The sequence below is a fragment of the Sporothrix brasiliensis genome, assembly GCF_000820605.1.
Source record: "Sporothrix brasiliensis 5110 chromosome Unknown Cont20, whole genome shotgun sequence".
Lineage (NCBI taxonomy): Eukaryota > Fungi > Ascomycota > Sordariomycetes > Ophiostomatales > Ophiostomataceae > Sporothrix > Sporothrix brasiliensis.
The window spans coordinates 3,064,478-3,092,050 of record NW_024467139.1 but is presented as its reverse complement, the minus strand read 5'-3'; the positions used below and the strand labels follow the sequence as shown (position 1 = coordinate 3,092,050).

Below are 27,573 nucleotides of genomic sequence, written 5' to 3'. Positions count from 1 at the left end.
CTATTAGCGGCACGCCGTTGTTGTGGTGTCGCGTAGTGGTGTGAAGACTTTTCCATTGAGCGCCAGTTGGGCGTCCAGGCCTGTGATTGTCGCCGTTAGCTGTTGATGTTAGCTGTTAATGTTAGCTGTTAATGCTAGCAAGCCGACGAACGTTGAATCCGACCTTCAGTGGCGCTAAGCTGCAGTTGCTACGCATTGTCGTTTTAGGAAGGCTCGGTGGCGTGTCCTGTGCCCCTTGCTCAATTTGAGCGTCGAGACCTCAGGCTAATTTAGCTTTTCTTCGTGTCAAGGAAGTCGCAACCCGCGATCACGAAGTTGTTTTTACAGTGGCTGCCGTTTGCAGTGCTTTCGCCTTTTGGCGATGCAAGGGGAAGGCGCTGCAATGCAGAAGGAGCAGGGTGCACTGGGCGGGGCAATTCACGATCGTCGCTTCCTCAGCAAACGTCGAACTTCCGCGGCACTCATGTCGGCCGCCCCGTCTCTCTGCACAGAGCATGACCAGTGATTTGCTGTGCTCTGTGCGCTACCCCATATCTCGTCTCCGTATGGACATCGGATCGCAACAAGGCAAGAGCGCAAGGCCGCGAGCTCATCGTGCCTTCCGTGTGCGCGGATCGTGCCTTCCACGCAGGGGATGCGTGGAGCTTGCACTGCATTACGTCCCTCGTAGAAATTTCACCTGTTTCCATATTTTTGGACACGACCATCGTCCCCTTTCGGTTGGACCAGTATCACGTATTTTCCTTCTGTTTACTACCGCCGTGTCTGTTCCTACACCATCTAATCTGTCGATAACGAAGGCTTACACTCGAGGGTTTCCGACTCGCCCTGCAAAACCGTCCACTTCCAGCTACGATGGCATGGTTGTTTTCATCCCAGCCTCTGTCTCCAACTACGGAAGTTTTCTGAGGTCTCCGTATCCACATAACCAGTCTTGTAACAAGCTGACAAGCTGAAGAGCCTAAGGCCTCCACGATTCGACCAATCTTTGGAAGGAGGGAGGCGGTGGGGGAGGGCTTGGGCGGGTTGTGAGGAGGCCACCCAAGCACTCGAGAATGGCGAGAACTGTAAACAAGACCCCAATGTCAACCCCACCGATCGACATGCTTTCTTCGAGTGTCTTGGTCTTTTGGTTTTTTGTTCTTCTTGTCCGCTGGCACGGACCCCTCCAAACTGCTCCGACGTGCGTTCTGCGCATATTGGTGCATTGAATACCTCTGATCGACCCGCATTGACGTTCTTCCAGAAGCAAGCAGAGTTTTCAGAACATGTGAGGTGCCGAGCTGGGCGGACCTCTTTGGGCTCCAGTTGTATTGCAGGTCTCCAGCGATGGGCCAGCTAAGACAAGGCTTAAGCTACGGTTTGCTGGGCTCTCGGTCGGAGAGACTACAGGCCAAGGGCTGGCTTGTTGAAGAATCGAGACAAGCCTTTTGGCCTCGCTATCCAGTTTCCAGCCCCGACCAGCAAGGCTTGTTGCTCCTTGCCAAAGTAGAACATTCTTCGTTGGTTGGCGGCACCTGAGACCATTGCATCTTACCTCGACATACTCCAACATGTTGGGGTGGACATGCAGAACCTTTGAGAACAATACAGCAAAGGAGGAGGCCGCCGCGCCGCCCGTTGTACAGCTAAGCATGCACATGCACAAGAACGGAGTACCTTGGAGATACCGACAACGCAGCACAAATGCTGCATATCCTTGCCATGTGGCATGGTATCGTCACGGAAGACAGGGCAGGTTACGCGGATTGGTCGGCCTGCACGGAGAGGGAGCGAGAGGCTGTCGAAAGGAACGAAAAATAGGAAAAAAAAAAAAAAAAAAAAAAAAAAAAAAAAGACCAAGGGCTGAAAAATGCAGGGCCTAGGAAGACGTTGCAGAAGCGAGGTATATATCTGCAGGGGACGAGAACACGCCCGTGAGACATGATAAAATTCATGGCAATAAGGTGGGCGAGCACTTGGAGCCAGGCAAGGGCAAGAAACAACCGGCCATCTGACTTGCATTTCCCCCCTGCCGAGAATAAAAAAACATTGTCCCTTTTCGCATGCCCTTGCATATCGCGAGGGCACCGCCTACTACGAACAAACCGAAGATGCATTCTCGTGGCCGGCTTTAGGATGAGAAGAATAGGCTGCAACACTGCATGCAGGTATCACATTTGGCAACTGCTCGGACAGGGACGGCCATGAAGAGGTGAGCGTCGAGGCTGTCCTGGAGGAGACACCACTCACATCGTTGCTGGTAAATCTGGCTGACTGATCTAGAGAATCCACTGTTTGGGCTCAACTGCTCATTATCAAGAAACGCTTGCCTGAGCTCGTGTTACAAGTCACTGCCCGGCGCTTAACTTTGTGTTAAGTTGTTTCCCTTTGAGTCATCCGTTGCTTACACCCAACCAGGTGGTGCTTGAAGTTGCCCTGTTCCTGTTTCCTCGATTTATATCTTCGAGTCCTTGGCAATAAGATTGGCCAGTGTGGCCCTTAAACGCCGGCCGCGGTGAGCCGTTTTTGTTTCGTCGACAAGAGCGCGCGTCAAAATGTGAGGGTCTCATTTGCTGGCCAGCTATTGTGTGTTCTGGTCTCATAGCCCAGACCATATTCGGTCTCATGTTTTCTCGATGATGCCTGAAGATTATCGCCTCGTTTGATTTTTCTCAGCGCAGAGATTACTTGTGGAGGTTGCGCCGCCAATCACAGGAACCATTCGCCCAACACTGCCTTTCCTCAATGTAGCAACTCTCAGCGCGACCTCCGCGAGTCTGTTCGCCGGATAAGTTCTTTTCACTTTCTCGAACATCTTTTCGAATGCCCGAATGCCCCCTGCCGCATCTCCAACTCCCACAAAAGTCACATTTCTTCGGCATGCTCCGCCAACGCAGCTACATTACTATGAGTGTGCCACCCTGGCTCCTTGTTACCATCGCCCTGGTTGATGTCCGTGATGTAGCAGGGGACAAGGCATGAATTTGTCTCAAACTGTTCTGGAATGCACAACCCCCGCCAAGATCTCCGGCACGCGAGGCCAAATTCTTTTGTTCCTTTCCAAACCACTTTACGCCAAGGAAAGCAATCATTCAGGGAACAGACTCTCGGCCACATCCCCTTGATCGTCGTCTCTTAGCCGCTTCCAAAAATCCCCGTCCCTGTGAAGAGACATGGGGCCCGGGCCATATCACATCATATCCGACACAACGCTTTCGGGTGATGAAAAGAAGAACAATGGCGAGGGTCGAAATCGTGGGTCAACGAAAGTGTGTTTCGACTTACAAGGTGTAAACAAAAGTACCAAGACTGTTTCTTCTTGATGCGAAGCGGATAGCCGACAGGTGGAAAAATAGGAGAGAGAGGGCCGAACCGACCAGGGAGAAAAAATCCTTCGTCGTCGTTTTGCACATGTCTCGTTTGTGAGCGCTGAGGGCACGGAAAAAAGTGAGGAAAGAGGCGGACGTTGGTTGAGAGACGGCACTAATACCAGCACCACGAATTAGTTGACGACATTTGGAGGGCCGTTTCACATTCTATGTTCATTTCGCCACACATTAATGCAATCGACGAAAGCGGATAGTACGTCGAACAATGACATCTAGTTACCACGAGGACGGCCACTATATTCTTTTTTTTCTTTCACGGGCGATGGTGTTGATTTCAAAATTATGGAAAACAACAAGATTTTTTTTTTAAAATAAAAAAATCGGCAGAGGATCGACGGAATTCCAAATCCCACAACAGACGAACAGGGAAATGAACCGAAATTCATGCATTCGGAAATTCTCACGTTTGAAGTGGTCGGGCAAACGATGGCTAGGCCCCAGCTGCTGCCTCTCATCCTCCACACCACTCTCCCTGAGACTGAGTGCCGAGTGTGGCTCTGACCGAAGCAAACGAAGGGGGGCAGCCAGCCAGGCGAGCCGTGGAAGATGGTGTGCACACAGCACGATCGACGTGCCCAAGCACGAGACCACACGCCATTGTCTATTCTTGTCTTGTTTCTCCTTATTACTGGGTGACGAAAGAAACGGTCGGTATTTGCGGGGTGTTTGCCGCAAATCGATATCTTCGCTGGCGTTCTTTTCGGATCAGGACGGTTCCGAGCAGCCACGAGCACTGCCTCAATGAAGCAGTGGTACTCATGTTCGTCTGGGCGTTTCGAGATTGAAGTCGAATGTACTACAAGGCATTTCATGCTTGTTGATTATATGTGTTGAAAAGCGGAGACGGTTATCCAGCACGTCCTTTAGACGTGCTGGCAGTTACGGTTTTTATCACAATAATTGAGGAGATCGTTCATTACGAGTTTTGCACATAATTGCAAATAATTTTCATTATGCAGAACACGCTCGACTTTATTCTTAAAAGTATTGCGTATTATCACGAACCCCTCGTGTGTGTTGTCTGTTTCCTGTAGTGGACGACATTCGCAACAGCAAGTAGACAGGGACGTGCCGATATCATTGACATCAGACACAAGTCAATAGTAACATGGAAGAAGCCGGCATAGGACGATATGGGTAGCCCCAGCTTCCAAAAAACCAAACAAACTCAGTAGCCTATTGCATGCACAAAACCGGCCGGTATCATAAATACGTATTTCCATTGTTGACGTCCGATGGAACCGCAACATGTTCCAAGCTGATGTTGGTGCAGCACCGAGTCTCGCCGGAGCCAGACGCATCCACTGACCGGTGTGAAGTGCCCGGCATTCCATAGTTCTGGGTGAAGCCATTGCGCGGCCAGATTCCGAACGAAGCGACGGCCGGAAAACATATAATCTGGTTATTGTCTTGGAGCCCCCGGAATCAGCCCAACCTGACGATAGTGTCAAACAAACAATGATTCCTTTGCACTTGAATCACACTCCAATCTCTTCGTCATCCAACAAGCGGCTGGCAAATAAAAGAGGATCGGACAAAGCCACGCAGAAATAATATCAATTGGAGCGGTCGTAAGCTTAACCCGGCAGAATTGGCGCCTTTCTTGCAAACTGAACAACCGAAACGAACCAACGCACGCCAACCATGAATGATGAAAAGTCGAACAAAATGTAGCGCGTGGAAATCAAAAATCCATTTCTGACAACGCTGGAAACGAGTCAGACGCACGGCTTGCTAATTATATACGCGAAAAATGCGTCTGTGCCATCACAAGAGAAAGGAGCCCACGGGACATTATGAGAACGAAGTTAGACGTATTTGTGAGGGAGGAAGAGGAAAAGGAATATAGAGCCGCAGGTTTAGTCGGAATCATGTCTAATAGCTGGAACAAGGAACAAGGCGACGAGTCGTTGGTCAAAAGGAGCGACGTGAACAGGGCGGATAAACGAGAAGGGAAATATGAAGGGAATGAAAAGGAGGAACCAGAGCAAAAGATGGATGAAAGCACCATCCAGTTGATTATGCATCAAATCTGAAAGCGCGCAAAATGACGCAGGGGGTCAAAGAGAGATGAAAGAAGGGGACGTGGTAAAGAGGACGGGAGGGGGGAGGCAATCTACACGGCGGGATACGTTTCTGAAGTAGAGTTGGGAATGGCGAGAAAAGAGAGGACAAGGCCGGAAGAAAGGACGGCGGAAAAGAACTCGGAGACGGTACTGCTCATTACTTTTCGTTCCGCGTCTTGATTCTGCGGAACGCGGCCTGACGGGCCTCGTCAAACTTTTGTAGGCCCTTGGCACTGAGGAACGCGATGTGGTCTTCGCGCTCCTCAAGCAGCTCTTGGGCCTTGTGGTCGATAATGAACTGGGCAGCGTCAACGTCGGACTCGAAGCCAAGCTCTTCAGTGATGAACCGTAACCGCACATCGGGTTTGTACCTGCGACGAGTTAGCACGCAATTCTTCTACCACGAGAGAAGAAACAAAAGGGCAACGGGGGACTCACGCTCTACATATGTTGCACATGGCAACTAGACGCTCGCGATTCGCAAACATGTCCATCAAGTAGGCTCCCATGTTGGGCGTGGCGAGATAGAGCTGGAAGAAGCGATGGTAGTTGCCCAGCGCCAGTGCCGACCGCACCTGCAGGGCGTGGCGGATCGGCTCCTCCTTCTTCTCGTCTGCGGTTAGATCGGCCATGGCGTTGCCGAGGGCCGCCTGGTTGGCCGTGTGGATAAAGTAGAGGACGCGGTACGCCTTGAACTCGATAGGGTTTCCCTTTAGGCCCTGCCGGTACAGGGCCATCAGTTGCGTCTGGCACTGATTATACTCACCCAGGTCCCCCTTTTCGAGTGCAATGCGCGCGTGGATCTCGTACACCAGCACCGTGAAGTCGTTGCGGATGCGCTGCACCGTCAAGTCCTGCCGCATGGCCTTGAACTGGTCGCAAATGTAGCCGTAGTCGCCGTGCTGCCGCCACTTCTTCTTGAGCAGGTCCAAAGACTGGCGCAGCACGCGTTCGGGCCGCACCAGCGCCGGGTTGGGCGCTGACGTCAACCGCAAATACGACTTCTCGAGCTTTTCCGACGTGCCTACCACGGGTCCCGCTGGCTCGCCGGTCGCGTCCGGTGTCAAAGATCGCGCGGGCGAGGATTGGCGGTTTGACGAGGCCGTGCTGTTGAATCGCGACTTGCGCTCTTCGAGCTGCTTTTGAAACTTACTCTTTGGCATATCGATGGCCTGGCTGATTCCGTTGTGGTTGCTGCTGCTGTTGCTGCTGCTATTCCCTTGCTGCGCGTTCCTCTCCTTCTTCTCCTTCTTCTCCTTCTTGCTCAGCTTGCTAGGCCGCTCTGTCGTCTCGGAACGCTGGATGCGATCGGACAGGGGTGCAGCATTCTTCCTCCACGACAGAGCGCCCGAGCTGTCGTCTTCTTGATAGTCGTTGGACTTCCGCTTCTTGGGGTTCGGATTTACGTAACTGTTGCTGTTGCTCTTGTGGCCCTCAGCATTGATGTTGTAGTACGACCCGGCAGTGGTGGCTTGCGTCTGCTGTACTAAAGCAGCAGCCGCGTACAGAGCCTGCGCTCGTTCTTCGCGGATTAACTGCTGTGGGAGGGGCATACTGTCCCAGTCGATCGTATACATGACGTTGGTATCGTTTGCGTGGGAGATGGTTTCTTTTAACTTGACTTCCATTTCAGGTCGTGACACAGAGGGATCAAGGTTTTGGGGCAGAAACGATCGCTGGACGTAACTACGGACAGACGCCGGCCAGTCGATCTTCTTCTTTTCTTCGGAAGCAGCGGGTGGTGGTGGTGGTGGAGGAGGAGGAGCATGAACTGAATAGGGTGCTGGGGGATACGGGGGTGAAGCGCCGAAGGACTGGCGAACCTGGACAGCGGTGTAGGCTGTACCTGGCCAAAAGTCAGCATAGGTCGGAAGACGCCTTGTTATAATCGTTCTCGATGTTTGGTGATGCCTACCTGGATATGTCGGATAGCCGGGCGGATGAGCACCGCCAGATGACGGTGCGGAGTTCCAAGACGCCATAGTGGAGGGCAGCGACGTCGTCGGCCGTTGGCTAGAGTCGAATCAATCAATCACTTGAAGGTTAGTAGCAGTTTAGAGGGCGATATGACGGTGGTAGACTGTGATGAGGAGCGAAGTCAAGCGTCGTGTGAAAAGAGGGTGGTTGTGAAGAGGCAAGAGTTTAGAGTTTATTTAGGCATCCAGGGGTGTGGGAAGACCCAAGAAAAGCGGCTAGAGCGCTTGAATGTTAAGTCGTATATAAGAATACTTGTCTCGTATGCGACTATGCGGTGATGACATAATCGTGATGGCTAACAATTGGGGTTGTATTGCGTCGGCGCCCCGCCATCAGAGAAGCTATCCAGGCGACCTTACACGACACACAGACATTAATATTAAAAGCACACACGAAAAGTTGCATGGGGCCATCGGCACAGTCCACCGACAACACGACGAAACACCCGGGACTGAGCGCCCTCGAGCGATATGACGGATGTCCCTAAAGCAGTTGGACCTCACCACGGCGCTGCGGCCCTTGTATCTGCCGGATGAGGACCTGCTCTTCGTACAAGACAACGTCGGACTGTATGAGGGGTGAGCGACAATGGCCGACACTTTTATGAGAGTTGCTTTGACAGTAAATCTAATGGTCTAGAAAATACAAGATCCTCAACCAGCAGAATGGCCAGGTCTACCTGACGTCGCACCGCATCTGCTATGTCGACAAGGAAGACCCGCGACGATACTCGGCCGCGGTGGAGCTCAAGGACATCGAGCGATTTGAATTCTATGTTGGTTTCCCCGTACGTATCGTGTGTGGCATGCCGCACTATTAGGTATGCGCGACTAACATTTGTTGCGTGTGAAGGCCGGCTTTCTCAAATCATCACCAAAAGTCACACTGTACCCCAAACCTGCAAAACGAGCGTCACAGCATGCTCGGTCGGCATCGGGCGTCGGATCGAGTCCAGCGCGTAGCAGCACAGCATCACCACTCGGTGGAGGCAATGGGTCTGCGCGGCGCGGCCCACCACCGGCAGCAGCAGCGACTTGGGTGTGCCCTATCTGCAGCTTTTCCAACCCGGTGCCGTCCAACTTTGACCCGGAGTCGCTGAATGCACATACGCAGATGCCGCCGTGTCTGGCGTGTGGTATTCCACCAACACTGACCCACGTTCTGAAGGCGGTGATCGCGAACGCTGCCAATCGCCCGCAGGTCTCGGGCAGCAGCAGCAGCAACGGCAACGGCGTCACACAGACGCTGCCGTCACGGCCCCGGCCATTATCGCAGCCCGACCCCTCGTCTCTGGAGGCAGCAAGCAGCATTGGTGACACAACGACAGCAGCAGCGGTACAGACGGGCGCCCCGGATCCAGACGCATCCTTCCAGTGCCCACGGTGCACGTTTCTGAACCACCCGTCGCTCATGGCCTGCGAAATGTGCGGAGCGCCGCTTGTGTCGCGTGACCTCCCCGCAGAGCTTACACAGACACACCAGCTGCGCACCGAGTCACCGGGACCCGTGGTTGCTGCGAGTTTTTCGCCAGCATCGCAGACAGGCACCGATGCTGCCGAGAGTATCAAGCTGTCCTTCCGTGGCGGCGGCGAGAAGATGTTCTACGAGAGAATGAAAGGCTCCATTGCGCAGCGCAAGTGGCTGCTGCACAATGCGCCGCCCATCCCGAGTCTGAGCGGCCGGGGCGCGTCACAGGATGCACCGGGTTCCTCGTCAGGCAACGGTCTCAACCGATCGTCGTCGTTGAGCGGCACGGGACTCGACGAACCCCGGCCGCGCATCGTCAAAACAGCGGGTATTGCTGGCCTGGAGAAGCGCGGCGTGGACATGCGCAAGAAGAACGAGATTGTCATTGGCGGCGCCTTTGAGGACCTGGAAGCTCTGATGGCGTCGGCCAAGCAAATTGTCGCCCTGGCCGAGCAACTCGCACGGCAGACGGGAACAAGTACAGCAGGATCGTCGTCGTCATCAGACGCCATGTTGCTCGCCGAATCGGCCAGCAGCCAGCTTGGACTGGTGACCACCAAGGACATTGTCGGCGGTGGTGGCAGCAGTGGACGTGAGTCGCTCTACCTATCAGAGCTTGCACGCAACCTGGCAGAGTTCTTGACCGATGATGCTCGCGGCGTGCTAAGGAAGGCTGGCGGCATTATGAGCCTTGTTGACCTGTGGGCCATGTTCAACCGGGCCCGTGGCGGCGTTGAGCTGGTTAGTCCCATGGATCTTGTCAAGGCGGCCAGGCTGTGGGAGTCACTTCGGCTGCCGGTCCGGCTTCGCACGTTCAAGCGGAGCGGCGTCTTGGTGGTCCAGAGCAGCGATCGTACCGACGAGGCCACAGTCAGGGCCCTGCTGGGCTGGTTGCGGGACATCCGCGCAGTACCGCCGGAAGAGCGTGGTGAACCATCTGTGCCTTGGGATTGGCAGGCATTTGGTCGCGGCGTGAGTGCACAAGAGACGGCCGAGCGGTTTGGCTGGAGCATTGGCGTGGCCGAGGAGGAGCTGGAGATGGCCGAGGAGCGTGGCGCGCTGTGTCGGGAAGAGGGTATTGCAGGACTGCGTTTCTGGGAGAATATGATCACCGCCGAGTAGGGGCTGGACGCATTGCTGGGAGTTATGCATGTATCGTTGGCGCTTATTATTTTGTGAGATGTCCCGTTCTTTACCGGTCATCAAGAAAACGATACCGTTTTGCCTTTGTTCGTTTGCGGTGTACCTTCACCGTTAATGGAGCTGTGCGGTGCCATAATCTTGTCAAAGCTGAACGAGCCGTTGGATGTTGCCGTCGAAGTAGACGCGGCTGGAGGAGGAGGCTGCAAATCTCCAGCACTTCGAGCGGTGGCTGCTAGTTTAGCACGTGGTGCTCCTTCTGCTGCCGCCTGCTTCACGGCGCTTTCTTCTACCCAACATTCGAGGAACAACGGCGTACTATCAATCGAACGTATGGATGTTGTTGACGCACCTACGCCGCTTGTCGATCCGCCTCCAAACTTTCTTCTGTGCGAGCCCACCTCTGGGACCCAGTTTGCGTCCACATCTCGCGTTTTGGAGTATTGTTCGGCCCTGTCTCCGTCACCGAGCTCGATGGCCATAGTAAAGGTACAACCATTAGGGAGCGAGCCGAGTTGCTGCCCAGCCTGGGCCAGTCGTTGTAGAACGCCCCGTAGTTGGTCGTTGAGGTCTTTCCAATTCATTGCGTCGGCACTGCCTGCTTGTGGAACGTCCGCCGTCTCGTCCTCGTCTCCGGCTCCTTCGCTTGCGGATCCCGATTCGTCCAGCTCTGCCTCAGACTCGGCATTGGCAAGCTCTTCTTCTTCATCGTAGTAGTTGTACCGCCCTCCATTTTCAACACCCAGGCCCTCTTCCGTTCCGTCTGTGTCAGCCTTGTCTGGCGAAATTCGTCTGCGTCGCCGACCACGCCGTTCTCGGTCGCGCTCTTCATCTTGGCGGCCACGTTTATCAGTGTCTTTCTGCGTACGACGCAGTACCTCAGCTCCGCCAGGCCAGCCACGCGGCAGATGACGCACATCAAACACCCAGCGCTCCAGCACGGCGCCTGGAGGCAGGCTGTGCGCTTGTGCACTGCCAGCTGTTGTCTTATACGGTGCGTGGACTACCACGGCAACGGCGTTGACATTGTCCGCAGGCAAGCTGTTCTCGTCCGTTTCTCCACCAGCAATCTGTATCATGACATGCTCGACGGCTGCTCGTACCCAAGCGCACACCGCAGGATGCCGGCTTTGGTGGACAGGCACATCAAACGCGGTTGCCGAAGCAAAAGCGCGCTCTGGATACAGTCGTCGGTAGTAGAGGATGGCGTGCACTGCAACCTCAAAGAAGTGATGCAGGGTGCTGTACAGCCGTGCAGCCTCGTCTAGTGAGAGGGACGACATGTTGATATCTGCGTCGTCGTCGAAGGCTGCAAATTGACCAAATTGACACACTTTTGCCAGGACATCGTGATCCTTGTCACGTTGGATGCCGCTGGCCTTTGACTTACAGGCCAGTTCAGGAAAGTTGCTCACTAACGAACGCTGTGCGAGACGCCAAAACACGTGATTGCCCCTCTTCGCCTTAGAGGTGTTTGGCCGCCGTGACTATTCTGTACTGCCTTGGAATCTGCCTCTCCCTGGCGTTTGGAGGCACCTGCTGCACAGCGCACAGACCGCCTGTCACAACAACGGCTCCCCCGCCATAAGTACAGGGGTTCAGTCGCTCTTGCTGTTTACTTTTGGGCAAGACACCCCGCCATGGGTCGCAGCTGCCGCCCTCGCAGGTTTTTTTTTGCTCCTTCCCTGGTCCAGTTTTGGGGCTGTAGGTTCCTCGGTTTCCGATTTGCTCTCCCTCTTCTTTTCGACTGGCCATTCCAATCTTCGACCTTTTTCCTTCCCGTGACATCCTCCCCTCCCTCTTCGTCTCTTCCACCTCCAATTGTTGTTCTTTTGGTTCGTGGAAGTCCAGATTGGTCGAGATTCTCGCGATTTTCGGCCACTCACAAACACACCATCGAGCCACGACAGCTGCCGCCAAACCGCGTCCCCTTTTGACCAACTTCGACCCTTGGAAAACAAGCTCTTCGTCACGATGGATGAGCTCGTCCGCCTGCTGAGTGACACTCAGCGGCCCGAGGAGGAGCCCCGGAAACGCGCCGAGCTCGGGCTTAAGAGCGCCCAGAGCAGTCCCGCGTTCCCGAGCCTGCTGACCGCCATTGCCGCGACCTCCTCCTACCCGGCCGAGATTCGCCAGTCCGGCCTCACCGTGCTACGGCAATTTATTCAGCGCAACTGGATCCCCGGCGGCCTAGGCGGCGATGTCGACGACGAGGACGACGACGAGGCCAGCGCCGCCGCCTCTCGTATCCCCATTGGCGACGACGTGAAGCAGCAGATCCGCGTCCAGCTGTTGGAGCTGGCAACGCGTGACGGGAGCGAACGGCGCGTTCAGGCGGCGGTGAGCTTTGTGGTGGGCAAGATCGCCGGTGTCGACTACCCGGAGCGCTGGCCCGACCTGCTTGAGTCTCTCCTGGCTGTGATCCGCTCGGGCACCGACTCACAAATACACGGCGCGCTACGCGTGCTGGGCGATCTGGTTGACGACGGCTTGACCGAGATGCAGTTCTTCGCTGTGGCCCGCAGCATTGTCGAGGTGCTGTACCAGGTTTCTGTGTCGGGCGACCGCAAGCCGCTGCTGCGCGCACTCGCTGTCTCGGTGTTCCGCAGCAGCTTTGACCTGATGGACATGGTCAAGGACGAGCACCTCAAGGAGGTCAAGGCGTTTGCGCAGGAGGCTCTGCAGGGCTGGCTGCCCTTCTTCCACGACGTCATGAAGCTGCAGCTGCCGCTCGACCAGCCTGCAAGCAAGGAAGGCCAGCAGTCGGAGAGTTGGAATGGTCTGGTGGCCCTCAAGTTGCAGTGTGTCAAGACCCTGCTCAAGATCAAGACTGTCTTCTCGTCGCTGCTGCTGCCCCAGAGCCCCATATTCTTCCAGGAGACCTGGCAGGACCTAGCCCTGCTCAAGGGTGCCTACGAGCAGCTCTACATTGACCAGGACAGCCAGAGCCGTCTCGAGGACGCCGACGGCCTGCCTTACACGCTCGACTTCCTCGTACTTGAGGAGCTCGACTTCCTCAACCAGTGCATCCGTGCGCCGCCGGTTCAGAAGCAGCTCAACGAGGAGCTGGCCAACAGCGGCGTTGCTGCTCACGACACGCCGTGGCTGGCCGAGCTGATGGCGTTGCTGCTCAACTACGCACGCATTACGCGGGAGGAGGAAGAGCTTTGGGACATTGATGTCTCGCTGTACCTGTCCGAGGAAACGTCCGTCACTGCCAATTACACGGCGCGCACGGCCTGCGGCGACCTGCTGATCAAGCTGGGCGAGTGGCTCGGCCAGCGTTCTCTGGAGGGCCTCTATGCGCGCTCGCGCGATCTTTTCGCAGCCGACCAGCCCAGTGGTGGCGATTGGCGCGCCAAGGAGGCTGCCCTGTACCTCTTCACGATGCTTGGTGGAGACATGCTGGATTGCGGCAACCCCGTCCCCGAGGAGATTACCAACGCTTACCTCGCCCTCGTCGAGCCATCCACTGCGGCCGGCCAAGAGTCGCTGCTGGTGGCCCGTGGCTACTTGGCGGCCGGCCTCATCTCCCAGTCAAACGCGCTTGGTCTGCGCTACCTGGACAATGCCATCCTGTCTATCACCAAGGCGGAGTCGGAGCTCGTTCAGGTGGCCTGCATCAAGGCTCTGGACGGTTTCCTTCAAGCTCGCCCGCCGCAGCCCGGCCAAGGCATTGCTGCGCCCGCTGAGCGGCAAGTGCCCATCCTGCAAGCGCTCAACGACTTCCTCGGCGCACGCGATCCGGCAGACATTGAAGACGCCGACGACCTGCTGGCCACGTTTTGCGAGACGCTGCGCCGCACCATCGGCCTGGAACCCCGTGTCATCCTGACCAACGAGACGATCCCGTCGATCGACCTGCTCTTTGCCATTGCGCGCTGCGGCGCGAACAACTTCCACGTAACATTGATTGTCAACGACTGCTTTGAGGAGATTGTCGAGGCCCTCTCGGACCCCACATCGTATGTGGCCTTGTGCGCCAAGGTGATCCCGACGCTTAACGGCTTCTTCACGTTCTCAGACCTGACCCAGGATGAACCGCTTATCACTATGGCGACGGAGCTCATTGCCGTACTCCTCCAGAGCGGCACGGAGCCGCTTCCGGCGGGTCTTGTGGCCCAGGTGGCACCCAAGCTCAAGAAGCTGCTGATGGAGTCGGACGAGGGCGAGCTGCTGCGTCCCGGTGCTGAGGCGCTCAAGTACATGCTGAGCCACGACCACCACCAGATGTTTGAGTGGCACGACGAGCTGGGAAACAACGGCCTGGTTGTGTGCCTGCAGATCATTGACCGGCTGCTGGGCCCGGCGGTCGAGGACAACTCTGCGTCCGAGGTGGGCGGCCTGGCGGCAGAGCTGGTTGAGAAGGCCGGCCACCAGCGCCTGGGCGACGGCATGCTGGAGCGTCTTCTGCAGGCCGTGGCCAACCGGCTGAGCTCGGCACAGACGGCGCCGTTTATTCAGTCGTTGATCCTCGTGTTTGCTCGTCTCTGCCTGACGGCTGCCGGCGAAGTGGTGGCCTTTTTAAGCCAGATTACTGTCGGCCAAGAGAATGGGCTGGCCGTGGTGCTGAGCAAGTGGCTGGAGAACTCGGCCAACTTTGCAGGCTACGACGAGATTCGGCAAAAGTAGGCTTTTCTTTTCTTCTCCTCGCTTTTCCGTTGAGAGTGAACTGTATACTAACCCAACTCTAGTGTCATTGCTCTCTCGAAGCTGTACGACCTCAACGATCCTCTGATCAACCAGACCCAGGTCAAGGGTGACCTGATTGTGCCCACGAGTGACCGGATAATGACGCGGTCGCGCGCAAAGCAGAGTGCGTATTCTCTTGCCTTTCCTTTGTCCACCATCTTCGTCCCTTCTCACTTCCTTTTTTTCCGCGCTCACACAGTACAAAATGCACCTTGCTAGTCCCGCTCCCGATCACTGACTTTTTCACCGTGCCTGTTAAAGACCCGGATCAGTACACGATCATCCCGGCTCCGCTCAAGGTGCTGAAGCTACTCATTGAGGAGCTCACGTCCGCCCAGGGCAAGTCGGGCGCTGCCTCGCTCGAGGTCGGCGGTAGTGCAGCAGCCGCGGCCGCTGCTGAGGCTATGGGCAAGGAGGCCAAGAAGGACGCCGGCGAGGGCGGTGAGGGCGGTGGCGACGACGAGGACGAGGACGACTCTGGATGGGAGGACGAGACCGACGACATCCTGGACCTGAGCCTCGGCGCTACGAAGAACGACCTGTTCTCGTACCTCGACGGCGGTCCGGCCAACCGCCGCTCACGCGACGACGAGACGCAAGCGTACCTGACGGAATTTTTCTTGCGGGCAGCGCGTGAGGACACGGGCGGGTTCAAGGGGTGGTACGACCAGCTGACGCCGGTGGAGCAACAGAAGCTGAACGAGCTGGCATAAGTGGAACGGACTTTGCTGGGGAGCTTTGTGGTAGCTGTAGGATGCACAGCGTGCAGGAGAAAATGGGTGGATATACCTCTTTATTAATATTCGTTTCACTGTCGATTTGACGAGGTCGCAACGGGATCACGACCGAAAGAAAAGTCAGATGGCACAGAGCCTGATTGAATCACAAGCACATACAAAACTTGAGAATTTATTTAAAGCTTGTGAAGATCACATGTGCAATGTTGGACTGAGTGGTTGAGGTTTAAAATGATTGAACATTAACTTCCAACTATTCCACAATATTGGCCGTACTTGTGACAATTTGGGGTTTAAAATACCAAAGCACCATTAGAGACGTGGAAGGAACTCGTCTAGGCAAACCCGCCTCCGCCAAAACCTCCGAAACCGCCGCTGCCGCCGCTGCCTGGACCGCCAAATCCGCCAAATCCGCCTCCGCCGCCAAACCCTCCACCGAACCCTCCACCAGGACCGAAGCCACCGCCACGTCCACGGCCGCCAGGGAACTGCGGCATGCCCTCACCGCCAAACTCGTCGTAGATGCCGGAAGGATCCATACCCGCCGGGCCGGGGTCGTCCCAGCGTGCGCCCGGCGGATTCTGCGGCAAACCACCACGGACCCCGCCACCGCGTCCACCCTGTCCACGGATCCCGGCAAACAATGGGTCGTCAAAGGTCGGGTGCATGCCGCCAAAGCTGCCGTCGCCTACACCGCCAACACCGCCTACACCGCCTACACCGCCGATACCCCGGGATGGCCGCAGCGGGTCTTGCGGGCCTAGGCTGGGCGGGTTGAGGTCGTCGGCGCCGATGCTGGGGTTGAAGTCGCCGCGGCGGGGGCCCGTCGTCCGCAGCATCTGGTGCTCGTCTTCAAAGCCCGGCGGCGGAAAGTCGGCAGTAGGGCCGGGCACATGGGGACCACCACCGGGGCGGGGCGCGGCAGCCGGCGGCGTAAAGTCGTCTATGATGGGGCCGAGCGGCGTGGACGCGGCCAGCTCCGGGAGCAGGGGCGGCTGCGCGTGCTGGGGCTGGCCTTCCTGGAGGCGCGAGCGCGTGGGGGGCTCGTCGTCGGGATCCCGCTGGGCTCCGGTGTCAGGGAGGGAGGCGCCGCAAAGGCATTGCCGGGCCTGGGCGCTGTCGGTGACAATTGCGTGCGTGCTCTGCTTCTCGCCACCAGCCCCAGCTCCAGCTCCAGCTTCAGACGGAGGGCTTTCTAGACGCACATATCCCTCGTGCTGGAGTGTCGGCACGAGACGCTGTAGGATGTAGAACTGGAAGTCGTTTGCTAGGCTGGACGCGGCGTGCTCGGTGAAGATGGCTGCAACGGCCTGGCCGCCGGCAATGTCGAGAGAATAGCTCGCCGCGACAAACCGGCCCGAGGCCACGCGCTGTCCATTGTTGGCGATGCCGTCAGGCGGCACCTGGGCGAGGCGCACAGGCGGGGATGCCACAGAGCCCGACAACGGCTGTGACGTGCCCAGAATATGGACATGCACGCCCGACACGTGGACCCGGAAGGCAAACACTGTGCTGGCGTGATTCTGATGCGTGTAGACCAGCTCGGTCACGGAATACGCGCTGCCGGCGTTCCATGTGGGCGGCAGCCGGTTGCTTGACGGTGTCGTTGTCGAGCCGGAGGCCTGGTCCTGGTCCGGGTCCTGATCCTGGCCGTGGCCGTGGCTGGTGCTGTTGCCGTCTAGCCGTGAGCCATCGCGGCTGCTGTAGCGTGAGATGTGCTGGAAGGCGAAGCCGACGTTAACGAGAAAGGCGTGGACGAAGAGCGTAAAGACCTCGCCGGTGTTGTCGACGCGGGGCGCAGGCAGGACCGCGTTCATGGTGGACAGCAGGCGGTCGGTGCCAGACGACTCGGCTTGACTTTTGAGGGTCATGTTGTGATGCTGCAAGGGATGTCAGATGGGTGGCGAAACGAAAGATGGTGGATAGAGTTCTGGTGCGATGCAGTCTGTTTGGGATGCGTTGCGATGGTTGCACAGCTGGTTGATGCGGTGTAAACGGTGCCAGCTGCGATAACTGCTGTTCTGCTGCAATGTCGAATGGATGCCGAATGGAAATGGCGACGTTTGCGATGAATATGCGGATGTTGTGGATGCAGCAATTGAAGTAGACACAAGTGAGGCGCTGGGGTCTGATATATGCAGCGAGAGAACTGTTGGTGATGCTATGGCGTGCGTCGTCGGTGGTTGCCTGTGACGTGCAGGACAGTTGGGCTGGGAAAGAGCGACCGAACCGGGGTGGGGCGAAGTTTGAGGCCAAGCTATGTCATTTCTCAGCCCTATTTGCGGGGAAGCTCAGGCCTGTGACTATAGGCGGTTCTAGCGGTTGCAGCCGCAAAGTGCCGCATTGCATGATATTGGCACCGTTGATTGGCGGTTGCGTTGAGTTGTCGGAGGTGGACAGTAGTAAAACTGTTGGGCATGTAAGTGTCTGATTAGACGTTTATTTAGTTGTTAGTTGCTGCATCGGGATCTTTTTCTTCCTTAACAGTACAGTTACGAGTCATTTACGTGTTGTTTGTGTTACAGCAATTTGAAGGCCATGTTTTTTATTTCTTTTTTTTTTTCGGTTAGAATTTTTTACTTTATTTTGTTCTTTAGTTCCTTCTTACTGCTCAAAGGGTATTCCCGAGCATGACCAACGAGATGGTTTAATGTTTATTGTGCTTGATAGCAAACGAAATTGGTTTAACAAACGTGGGTCTGTTTGATATGAATTTCATGAATTTCATGCCAGGAGCAACTTGTGGCGATCTCAACTCACCAAAGTGCTCGACTCGACAGTGGAATCTGTATTTTTTGTTAGTTTTGTGCTGTGATGCGATTTGATTTACCATGTAGTGCTGTCAAAGCCACGAATGACCGGGAACGGATGACGATTTATGACGATTCAGACAAGGAGCTTTAAAATTCCTCACGGAAACGACTCTTGACCGGACGGCTGTTGGGTGTCTTGGGCTTCACCAGGTACTGAGGAGCCGGCGAGGGATCGATAAGGACCGGGTAGCCCATGTCCACGATGTCATCGAACGAGACCATGAAAGAAGGGTAGAAGGTAGGCGAGGGAGGTGCCACGGAGGGAGAAGAGGGCGTCGCCGCAGAATCGAAGTCGTCCGGGAGATAAACAGGAGGATCACTGATTGGGTTAGCATTTCGAAGCATCATATCACGGCGAGAGCCAGGGCGGGCCGAGGGGCTGGCCGAAGAGCGGAGTGCACGAGTACGGGAGAGCCGGGGCGGGAAAGGGGACGGACCACCGGTACGGTAGTCACAAGTGCAGGCAGAGATGGGGATGTAAGACTTACTGTTGGAGTAGTGGTTGTAGGGGCAGACCGAGACCGGCGACGAGAAACGGGCAGCGCAGCCGTGGAGGTCACCAAAGATGTCGGAGTCGGCGTTGATAGGCTCGCTGTAGGCCGTCTGGAGTAGTTGTTGCTGGCGCATGAGGAACTCACGGTGGGAGCCAGACGCAGGAGCCGGAGGCGTATGGTGGTAGACAGCGTCGGAGCGGGTAAGAGACGGAGCAGTAGGAGGCGAGTGAGCGGAGTGAGCAGACTGAGCCGAGTAAGACGAGTGAGAAGAACCGGAATGGCGGCGAGAAGAGGGGGAAGAAGCGGAGGGGATTGACTGCTCGGCGCCCATCTTGAATCTCGAGATGGGTCCGGACTAAAAGGACTTGTGTTAGTTGTGTTAGCTGTGTTGCTGTGTTAGTTGTGTTAGTTGTAAAAGGTAGCAAGTTTGATCTGTGTTTAGAAAGTAAAAGGTTTGGGAGCAGGTCAGACTGGGAACGGCCAGAGGGACGACACGGCTTTATAGATTTCTGAGAGCATCCATTTCTACGGCGTGAACTGTTTGCTGGCAAGATGAACAACCAAATGTTGGCCGATTTCGGTACGCATGCGGTGTGTATGTTCGTGGTTGAACTCGTTGGCCAGTATGGAAGTATTGAGGACGAGAACAGGTGGGCATCTCGATTTCAGAATCAGCGTGCACGACGACAGGTATCGATTGCATCCAACATAGTAGATGCGTGTTCGGGCGCGGTCCGATCCAAGCGTCTTCCGTTGTTCAAAGAACAGCTGTTAATGTAGTGCTGTGAAGAGTGAAGTCGCACGCAAGGGAGTACCTATCAGTGAACAAAGAGAATTGCATCCGTGCGGACTGTCCAATTGATGCGGGTAAAGATATCCAATCAACGTTACGGACTTCAAAGAACAAAAATGAGAATAGAATAATAAAATAATATTAATAGTAATACATTACAGTACAGTATAGCGAAAAGCCCGACAGTCGAGCGAAAATGCTTCTCCAGTAAATGACGCTTAGATGGAAGAGAAAGAACGCAGCTGTGATGGGAATACTCCAAATACCAAAAAAAGGAAATACGACGGCATAATTCAAAGGCTAAAACCAAACACAACCGCAGAGCATGGAAACGAATTCAAGCCCATCCGCAAACGACGGTCACGGTTTCTACCAGCGACGACTAAAACGGGTGTTAGTGCGACATACATGATGCATGAATTTCACAATGGAAACGGAAGACTGACCTGTACACGGACGACTCTTTGGGCTGCCGCCGTTTGGGAATGCGTCCATTGACATGGCGCATCCGCTTCTTCGCACGGCTTCTGCTGTCATCGCTGTCGTCACTATCCCGATTTCGCGACCGGTCGCGAGAGCGAGACCTCGACCGGGACCTCGACCGGGAGCGGGATCGCCCGCCGCTCGAATCGCTGTCGACACTGCCACGACGGGCCCGCCGGCCACTGCTGCCGTTGCGTCGCGTGTGGCCGCTGTCGGCCGCCGACGGCGCCATACCCAGCATGGCCAGTTCCAGGTCGTCGAGCGGTGAACTGCTGCGACTGCGGCTGCGACTGCGACTCCGGCTCCGGCTTCGACTCCGACTCCGACTCCGACTGCGGTCGAGACTTCTACTACGCGTCCGGCTCCGGCTGCGTGTCCGGCTCCGACCGCCGCGGTCGGTGGTGTGGGTGTCGTCGCCTGCCTGCACAGTCCGGCTCCGCGACCGGCTGCGGGAGAAGGTGCGGCTGCGTGTGCCTCCACTGCGGCTGGCGCTGGTGCTGGCGCTGCGGCCATGGGCACCAACGACACCCTTCAGGACCGGCGGAGGGCGGGACGGAAGGCTGCTGGGGACGGGGCCGGCCGAGAGAAGGCGCGGGCCTGTTGGGATGCTGGTCGCTTTCGTGCCGTTTGTGCTGCCGTGGCCGTGGCTGTGACTGTGGTGGTGGGAACCCGGTGAAGGCGCAGGCGGCTCGGGCGCTGCGGATGGACCGGATGCTCCCGGCTTCTGGCCATAGCTCAGAATGCGGTTGTTGATCGTTCGATTGGCCCAGGCCGGGTTAGCGGGTAGACTTGCGGGTATACCGCCCGGCAGACCACCAGGCAGCTTGGAGGCGAGGCCATTCGGCCCCGGCAAGGTCGGGTGTCCCTTTGGACCATTTCGTGGTCCTGTCGGGATGTTGTTGACGAAACGGTCGCTTGTGGGTGATGCCGGCGTCATGGGGCCCTGATGGCTGTGGCTTTGGCTGTGGCTGTGGCTATGACTATGACTATGGCTATGGCTATGGGGTGAGCCAAAGGCCGGTGACGGTCGCGTCCTTTTGGCATCGCCACGGTCTACGTCTCGAGAAAAGTAGTCGTCACGGCCGCGCTTCTGGTGGAGGAGGCCTGCACTCGTGTCGTGGTGGTCGGCGCCGGATTGTGTGCTTGGCGATTCATACGGCTTGCCTTCGTGTCTCGCCGCACCCGGCCTTCCGCCAGCCTTGTAGGGCATGGAGATGGGTGTCGGCGGCTTGGCAGGCATTCCTGGTGGCCGTTCCGGCAGTTTGTGCACCATGCTCGAGTTCGATGGTGGCAGTGCTGGCTTGTGGACTGTGTCGGGTTGCGACGGCGACTTATCCGCTTGACTCGCACCGTTTGGTGTGCCTCCAAAACCACCACCACCACCGCCGCCGCCGCCGCCGCCACCACTACCACTACTTGGGCCGCTCGGGATGGCCAGACCAGTCGTAGGCGGTGATCCAGCAGCCGGTGTACTGTTGGAGTGAAACTGTCCACTCGGCACGCGGCCGCCGCGCCCTCTTGCAAAGCCACCGCCACGGTGGCTACCACGGTTGCTCTGATTGTTCTGGTTGTTGTAATTGTTGCCAAAGCTGCTCCCACCAAGCTTGTTGTTGGAATTATTTGCACGCCACGAATTGTTGCCATTGGCACCGCTTCCACCGCTTCCACCGTTTCCACCGTTTCCACCGTTTCCACCATTTCCATGTGGGAATGCCGGTACAGCAGCGGGTGCCGACAACACAGCCGGGCCGGGATACTGGCCCGGCTCGCCTCCTGGCAAAGAATGGAAAGCTGGCGGCGGCGGGTAGGAGCCTGGTGGTCCGGACTGACTACCAGGATAGCCATTCTGTGGCTGCGTGTGAGAAGGGTATGGTGGGAGAGACGGATGATAGTTGTGGGCGCCATATTGTGCCGATGGCGGCGGTGGCGGCGGCGGTCCGGTCACGCCTGGCGGAGCCTGAGGAAAGTAGTCGGCCTGCGGCGGGCCATAATGTTGGTTGTAGTATGGTGCATGCGGAGGCGGTGGTCCTCCAGCAGAGGTCGGACCAGAAGGCGGCCCCTGGTGTTGTTGGTGATGTTGGTTGTACGAGTCGTACGATGGGAAGCCGGGCGGCGCCGATGCCGGTGCAGACGGAGGACCGCCGGTCGGCGTGTATTGGCCGCCGCTGTATGACGACGGCTGTGGAGGATACGACCAAGACTCTGCGCCCGTCTGGGCATGATATGGCGATGGGTGAGGATGGTGCGGCGGATGATGGTACGACGGAGCGCCGCCGCCACCGGACGGGGGTGGCGGTGGAGGTGGCGGAAGAGACGGAGGCGGAGGAGGGGGGGGAGCTTGTGTCATGGGCGGCGGTGGCTGTGGAGGCCGCGATGGTTGAGAGTAGTGTGTGATGTGCGGACCGTTGGGGCCCGGCGGCGGCGGGTAGCGGGTGACGACCATGCCGTTCGCGTGCCGGTTCTGCGCGGAAGCCGGGCCGGAGTGGTTGCTGAAACTATGGCGGCCGCCACGGTTGCTGTTGCTGTTGCTGTTGCTGTTGCGGTTGTTGTTATTGTTGTTATTGCTACGGTTGATGCCGTTGTAGTCCTTGGACGCCTGCCGTTTGCGGTGAGCTTCAAGGCCTCTTTTCGGGTGTTAGTAGAGTCACGAGACACAGTCGACACGCACGGCCTGCGAATACTCACGCTGGCACGGCCCGGGTTGGCTCCGGACATGCAATCGTCTGGTGGCCGGTGATGCCGCAATTGTAGCATTGAGGCTCATTCCGAAACGAGTCCTGTTCCGGCGCGCGGTCGCCCATGGTCTTCCTCCTTCAGCTCCCCCACCAGTTGCGTGCGGGATGGGCCGAGGTGGCCGCGGTGAGACTGCAGGTGGTCGTCGTGTGTACAAGGGTCATAGGGCAGATGCAGTGTAAGCGAGGACAAAGTGACAGGGATGCTGGCTATGGATGTGGACAAAGTGAAAACGGGAGAAAGAGCGGCGGGGTGAATTTGTTGGGCGATAGCGGTCGACGACACGAGGAAGAGGGCGGACGAGGAAAAGCCCAACAAGACAAAGCAAAAGACAGACTGCTTCGACGTAGAAGGGCTGTCACGCCGAATATTCGATGCAACGCTCGTCTGGAAGCTTCTGTTCACAGTGGACAATGCGCCAACACGTCCCAGCACCGACAGCCGCAGACACCGGTCAAGAACAGAGCAGATGCGACTGTACAGTGATCATACGGGTATGATTCAAGCGTACCGGCCGGTCGTCGTTCGGCGATGCGCGAGATGTCGTTGGAATCGCGTCGGTGGAGCAAAACTGATTTGGCGGACTCGCGCTGTTTGGGAAAGCTAGCCAGAGGCGCGTACAGGCAGATGAGTCGATCGGATGGGTAAACGTCAGCAGAGGGCGACAGGGGCGTCGGTCGGGCGCGGCAGCAGCAGCATCTGCGGCGTTGTGCGTCGGGGGCGCAATCGGGGACGAGGAGGTGTTCGAGTCGGACGTGAGAGTTGGAGTTGGAGTTGGGAAGCGAGACGAGACAGGCGTGGAGCGGCGCGGAAAGGGCGAAAAGTGGAACACGGGGAAGGCCAACTGACGGGTGGGACCATCACGTGTATTTCGTGAAGAGGACCCATATATCACGTGCATATTGTGGATATGGTTGCCTAGATGCCTTTCCTTAATAGAGATCCACACTTCACTTCACTACCTCTTTACCTATTTACAAGCGCCCGTTTCCCTCATCGGATTCGGACTACTAGAAGCCACGCCGCAAGCCAATCCAACCAAACCTCACCGCGCTGTCGTCCTCTTTTCATTCTGCTTTTCGCAGCTACGCCGTGCACGACATCATCGATCCATCATGTCGAAACCGAGCGAGGATCCCTTGGCTGCCCTAGCGGAGGTAAGAAGACAGTTGGAAGCGGCGGAAGAAAGGGCGAGACAGGCGGAAGAGAGCGCGAGAGAAGAGAAAGAACAGAGAAGGCAAGCGGAAGAGGCAGCAAGGCAGGCGGAACAGGCTGCAAGACAGGCGGAACAGGCAGCGAGGCAGGCAGAACAGGCTGCAAGACAGGAGCGTGTCGCTCGCATTGCCGCCGAAGCGCAGGCACAACAAGATGCTGCGAATTTTCAAGAAGCACTTCGGCGAGAGAAGGCGGAATACGCGCAGGAGGCCCAAGGTACTTACCCCTCGCTTTCCCTTGTCCCTTGCTCCTTACTGCTTTGTATCCATGGTGGAGTGTGTTGAAACACTAACCTGAATGTACTTTTCCTCTCTCTCGTTCCAGGCCAAACTCTCCGCCAGTATCTCGCCCAGATGTCCAGGGTCACCTCGCATCTTCCGCGCCTCTTGACGTCCCAGGTGGTCACCACTATCCCGGACGTGCCCGTGGCGTCTAGGGCCTCGGGGACATCGATAGCTTCTCCCACTGCACGCAAGACTTCGAGCGTGTCCAAAACGTCGAATGCCACATCGGGGCAGACAGATATTGGCGGCAAGCATTATCCCCTCCGGCTATGCCCATGGCCGGAATTTGCGCAGCGCCACGAGGAAACCTGGGCCCGAATCGAAGCTGCCATCGGCCAGGAGACGCGCCTCCCATCGCCTACATATATTGCGTTTATCGAGCAACGCCTTCTGGATGGTTTACAAACTCCGTTCCTTAAGTCAGAGTACTACCTCACCGAAGATAGGACGTCGCATTTTCTCTACGAAACTCTGCTGGATCCCGCCTCCAAAATTGTGAATGCATATCTTGCTTTGATGGGCACTAGACAAGTAGTGCTTTTCAACCATTTCTCTGCTGCCGTGCGAACGGGAACCCAGTCGAGTCCTGTCAGTGGCGGCACCAGCACCAGCAGCAACACGCCCATGGAGTTCTTCAAGACACATCCAGATTGTGTAGTCTTGCGTTCCACAATGGAGATGGATTCCCCGGCTTCGGATGCTGCAGACGACAAAGGCGAAGACAATAGCGAAGACGGCGGCGGCGGCGATGACGACCTCGACCACAATCCTGTCACTCGTTTCATGGTGGGAGAACACAAGGCCGCCCATCGTCTGCGGGCGGCCGCCGTCGAGCGGATTCTCCAGGGCCCCTTACCGGAAGACTACATGGTCAAGCTAGCCGAGAAGCGCAGGGAGTCAGTTCGCCGCCTCGCTCGACATGCCCATGGCCACGGCCGTGTCGGTGCTGCAACCGAAGACACGGCCTCGGCTCCATTAATCCCCACCGTTGAGGCTACCAAAAGCAGTGTGCCGCCCAACCAGGTTTACTTTGCTCATGCACTGACCCAGGCCTACCACTACCTGTTAATGTCCGGCTTGGAATACGGCTACCTGGCCTCTGGCGAAATGCTCACCTTTCTTCGCATCCCCGAAGACGACTGCACAACACTCCTCTATCATGTATCGCTGTTTCCCGCCTCCCGCACAGCCGAAGACGGGCCGCCGCCGGCTGCGATCGATCTGGAAACAGCGGACGACGCCGTATTCCGCAAGCTGGCCATTGCACAGCTCTGTAGCCTTTGCCTCCTTGCACACGAGGCTCGAGATGAGCCGCGCCCTGCGCCGTGGAGAGCGATAGCCCACCACACGGCCCCGACGTTCCCCAGATGGGGGCGTTCCGCCGCGGGCGGGCCTCATGCCGAATCGCAGCCACCGTCCATCGTATCAGACGGCCCCTCGACGTCGTCTTCGGAGGCATCGTCGCAGTCTGCTACGAGCTCCCTCGGCAAACGAAGGCGGCGCGACGACGATGACGGCGACAATGGCGATAATGACAGTGGTGGCGGGTCGCGTGGCAGACTGGCGGTTCGAACACACCAGCCACGCGTCCCGTCCCCGCTACAACACCACGATTCTTCTGGTGCACACGAGGAGCTGCCAGGGGGCCAAGCCGGCGACGCACCAGGCGGCTCAAAAACGGCGGCGCATGCTCTTTCCACGCCATTCATGCACCCCGACGACAACAACCATGACAACCACGGCGCGCCCCCGACGCGGCGGAACAAGTACCGCTACTGTACACAGGCCTGTTTGCTCGGACTTGTGCGGGGCCACAAACTCGACCCAAGCTGCCCCAATGTATCCTTCCATACGAACGCGGCCGCCAACTACAATTTGGCCCACCCGCTGCAAGGGGACGTGCATCCCATCCCCAGAGGCCGGCAGCTGGCCGACCTCGTCCGGCTCCAGCTCGCCAGAGACGTCGGGACCGACTGCACGTGCCTAGCGGAGATGGGCTACTACGGCGCCATCGGGTCCTTGTTCAAAATCACACTGACGGGCTTCGGGTACACCTTTGTCGCCAAGGGTGTCGAGGCGCACCACCGCCACCAGCTCGTCCACGAATCACACGTCTACGGGGAGCTGAGCGAGCTGCAGGGGCGGCTGATTCCGGTGCACCTGGGGCTGATCAAGCTGGACATGGAGTACCCCATGGTGAATTTCAAAGTCGTGACACACATGATGCTGCTGTCCTACGCAGGCCTCGCCCTGCACTCGCCGCAGCTGCACAAGTATGCCGAGCGTCGTGGCCTGGACGGCGTCGTGGACTGGGATGCGGAGGCCGTGCGGACAGAGCAGGAGCTCGCCGACGCAGGCCTCGTCGATGAAGACGAGAACCTCAACATGACGTGGTGCGTCGACACGCAGCGGGCGATGCGTATCGACTTTGACCACGCATACGTGGAGAAGCACGAGTAAAGGGAGGGTAGCGCTTTTACCGGTGTTGACATTTTACCATGGTAAAGTACTTTGTTTCTCTTTTCTCTTTTGACGCGAATAGCGAAGAGTGCCCGAGTTGGTTACACTCAATTCGGTAGTGAGTGTAAATAAATTAAAAAATGATTATTAATTGCCGGCTGTTAGATGCCCAAAGTGCAATTAGTACCCCGATGCGAGGTTGTGTGGTTTGCTTCCTTGCAGACAAGGCCGGTGTGGACGTGATTGTATTTGTGACTCGACCATAAAACATAAAGGCATTGTGTCTTCTACACAACGCTAGCCTCGTTCCAACTACTGACTTCGTCGCACAGTCAACTAGCGAACAAGTTTTGCAAGGCAACGCATTCATTGCTTGTTAAATATCAAGTAGAAAGTGATAACGTAAGTCTCTGTCCACCATGAGACAGTTGGCTGCTTAATAGCTGCTTTTCGGTTGGAGACAACTGTAGCAGCGGACGTGCTGATAAGAAGTTGACAGGATGACCTGGTGGACAATCAAGCACTTCTTTCCCGTTCGCGTGGCTGCGGTACAGCCCACAGAGGTATTGTACCGTTTCGAAGAGTGGCCGCAGCCCCACACAACCATATTGAAGTGATCCTCACACATTGTGCTGGACGAAGTTGGTAATGTGACGATGGACAAAGTTGTATTATCGATTTGGTTCTGATTTTCCACGTGAGATAGGAGTGTCTGAGAGGAAACGATGTTGGGAACGATGCCGAGAGACCATCAAGAGAAAGTTAACAGCTGGGTGGGCGATGTGGCTTTTTATAGGAACAGCAAGACGTGCCTCACTTTGATAAGGAAACAAAACACATGGCTACGT

At 56.8% G+C, this 27,573-nt stretch overlaps 8 protein-coding genes across 8 annotated transcripts; 3 read left to right on the top strand and 5 right to left on the bottom strand.

Moving 5' to 3' along the window:
- Positions 1 to 5,594: 5,594 nt before the first annotated feature.
- SPBR_06961 (uncharacterized protein) lies at positions 5,595 to 7,419 on the bottom strand (the record flags this gene model as incomplete). Its single annotated transcript, XM_040765217.1, has 3 exons — positions 5,595 to 5,808; positions 5,876 to 7,283; positions 7,353 to 7,419. The coding sequence occupies 3 exons, from the start codon at positions 7,417 to 7,419 to the stop codon at positions 5,595 to 5,597; spliced, it is 1,689 nt and encodes a 562-aa protein (XP_040616845.1).
- Positions 7,420 to 7,891: 472 nt separating this feature from the next.
- On the top strand, positions 7,892 to 10,003 carry SPBR_06811 (ESCRT-II complex subunit VPS36; the record flags this gene model as incomplete). The annotated part of the gene is made up of 3 exons (XM_040765067.1): positions 7,892 to 7,992; positions 8,054 to 8,201; positions 8,333 to 10,003. 3 exons carry the CDS (start codon positions 7,892 to 7,894, stop codon positions 10,001 to 10,003), a joined length of 1,920 nt encoding a protein of 639 aa, XP_040616844.1.
- Positions 10,004 to 10,083: 80 nt separating this feature from the next.
- Positions 10,084 to 11,304, bottom strand: SPBR_08988 (mitotic spindle checkpoint protein; the record flags this gene model as incomplete). Its single annotated transcript, XM_040767114.1, has 1 exon — positions 10,084 to 11,304. One exon carries the CDS (start codon positions 11,302 to 11,304, stop codon positions 10,084 to 10,086), a length of 1,221 nt encoding a protein of 406 aa, XP_040616843.1.
- Positions 11,305 to 11,995: 691 nt separating this feature from the next.
- SPBR_06465 (importin beta-5 subunit) lies at positions 11,996 to 15,426 on the top strand (the record flags this gene model as incomplete). Its single annotated transcript, XM_040764721.1, has 3 exons — positions 11,996 to 14,649; positions 14,716 to 14,837; positions 14,975 to 15,426. The coding sequence occupies 3 exons, from the start codon at positions 11,996 to 11,998 to the stop codon at positions 15,424 to 15,426; spliced, it is 3,228 nt and encodes a 1,075-aa protein (XP_040616842.1).
- A 359-nt stretch (positions 15,427 to 15,785) lies between these two features.
- Positions 15,786 to 17,321, bottom strand: SPBR_07147 (uncharacterized protein; the record flags this gene model as incomplete). Its single annotated transcript, XM_040765401.1, has 1 exon — positions 15,786 to 17,321. The coding sequence occupies one exon, from the start codon at positions 17,319 to 17,321 to the stop codon at positions 15,786 to 15,788; it is 1,536 nt and encodes a 511-aa protein (XP_040616841.1).
- A 1,029-nt stretch (positions 17,322 to 18,350) lies between these two features.
- SPBR_07913 (uncharacterized protein) lies at positions 18,351 to 18,890 on the bottom strand (the record flags this gene model as incomplete). Its single annotated transcript, XM_040766167.1, has 1 exon — positions 18,351 to 18,890. One exon carries the CDS (start codon positions 18,888 to 18,890, stop codon positions 18,351 to 18,353), a length of 540 nt encoding a protein of 179 aa, XP_040616840.1.
- Positions 18,891 to 19,944: 1,054 nt separating this feature from the next.
- On the bottom strand, positions 19,945 to 22,834 carry SPBR_06561 (uncharacterized protein; the record flags this gene model as incomplete). Its single annotated transcript, XM_040764817.1, has 2 exons — positions 19,945 to 22,657; positions 22,719 to 22,834. 2 exons carry the CDS (start codon positions 22,832 to 22,834, stop codon positions 19,945 to 19,947), a joined length of 2,829 nt encoding a protein of 942 aa, XP_040616839.1.
- A 1,047-nt stretch (positions 22,835 to 23,881) lies between these two features.
- Positions 23,882 to 26,725, top strand: SPBR_06571 (uncharacterized protein; the record flags this gene model as incomplete). The annotated part of the gene is made up of 3 exons (XM_040764827.1): positions 23,882 to 23,923; positions 24,038 to 24,197; positions 24,306 to 26,725. The coding sequence occupies 3 exons, from the start codon at positions 23,882 to 23,884 to the stop codon at positions 26,723 to 26,725; spliced, it is 2,622 nt and encodes an 873-aa protein (XP_040616838.1).
- Between the last annotated feature and the right edge of the window lie 848 nt (positions 26,726 to 27,573).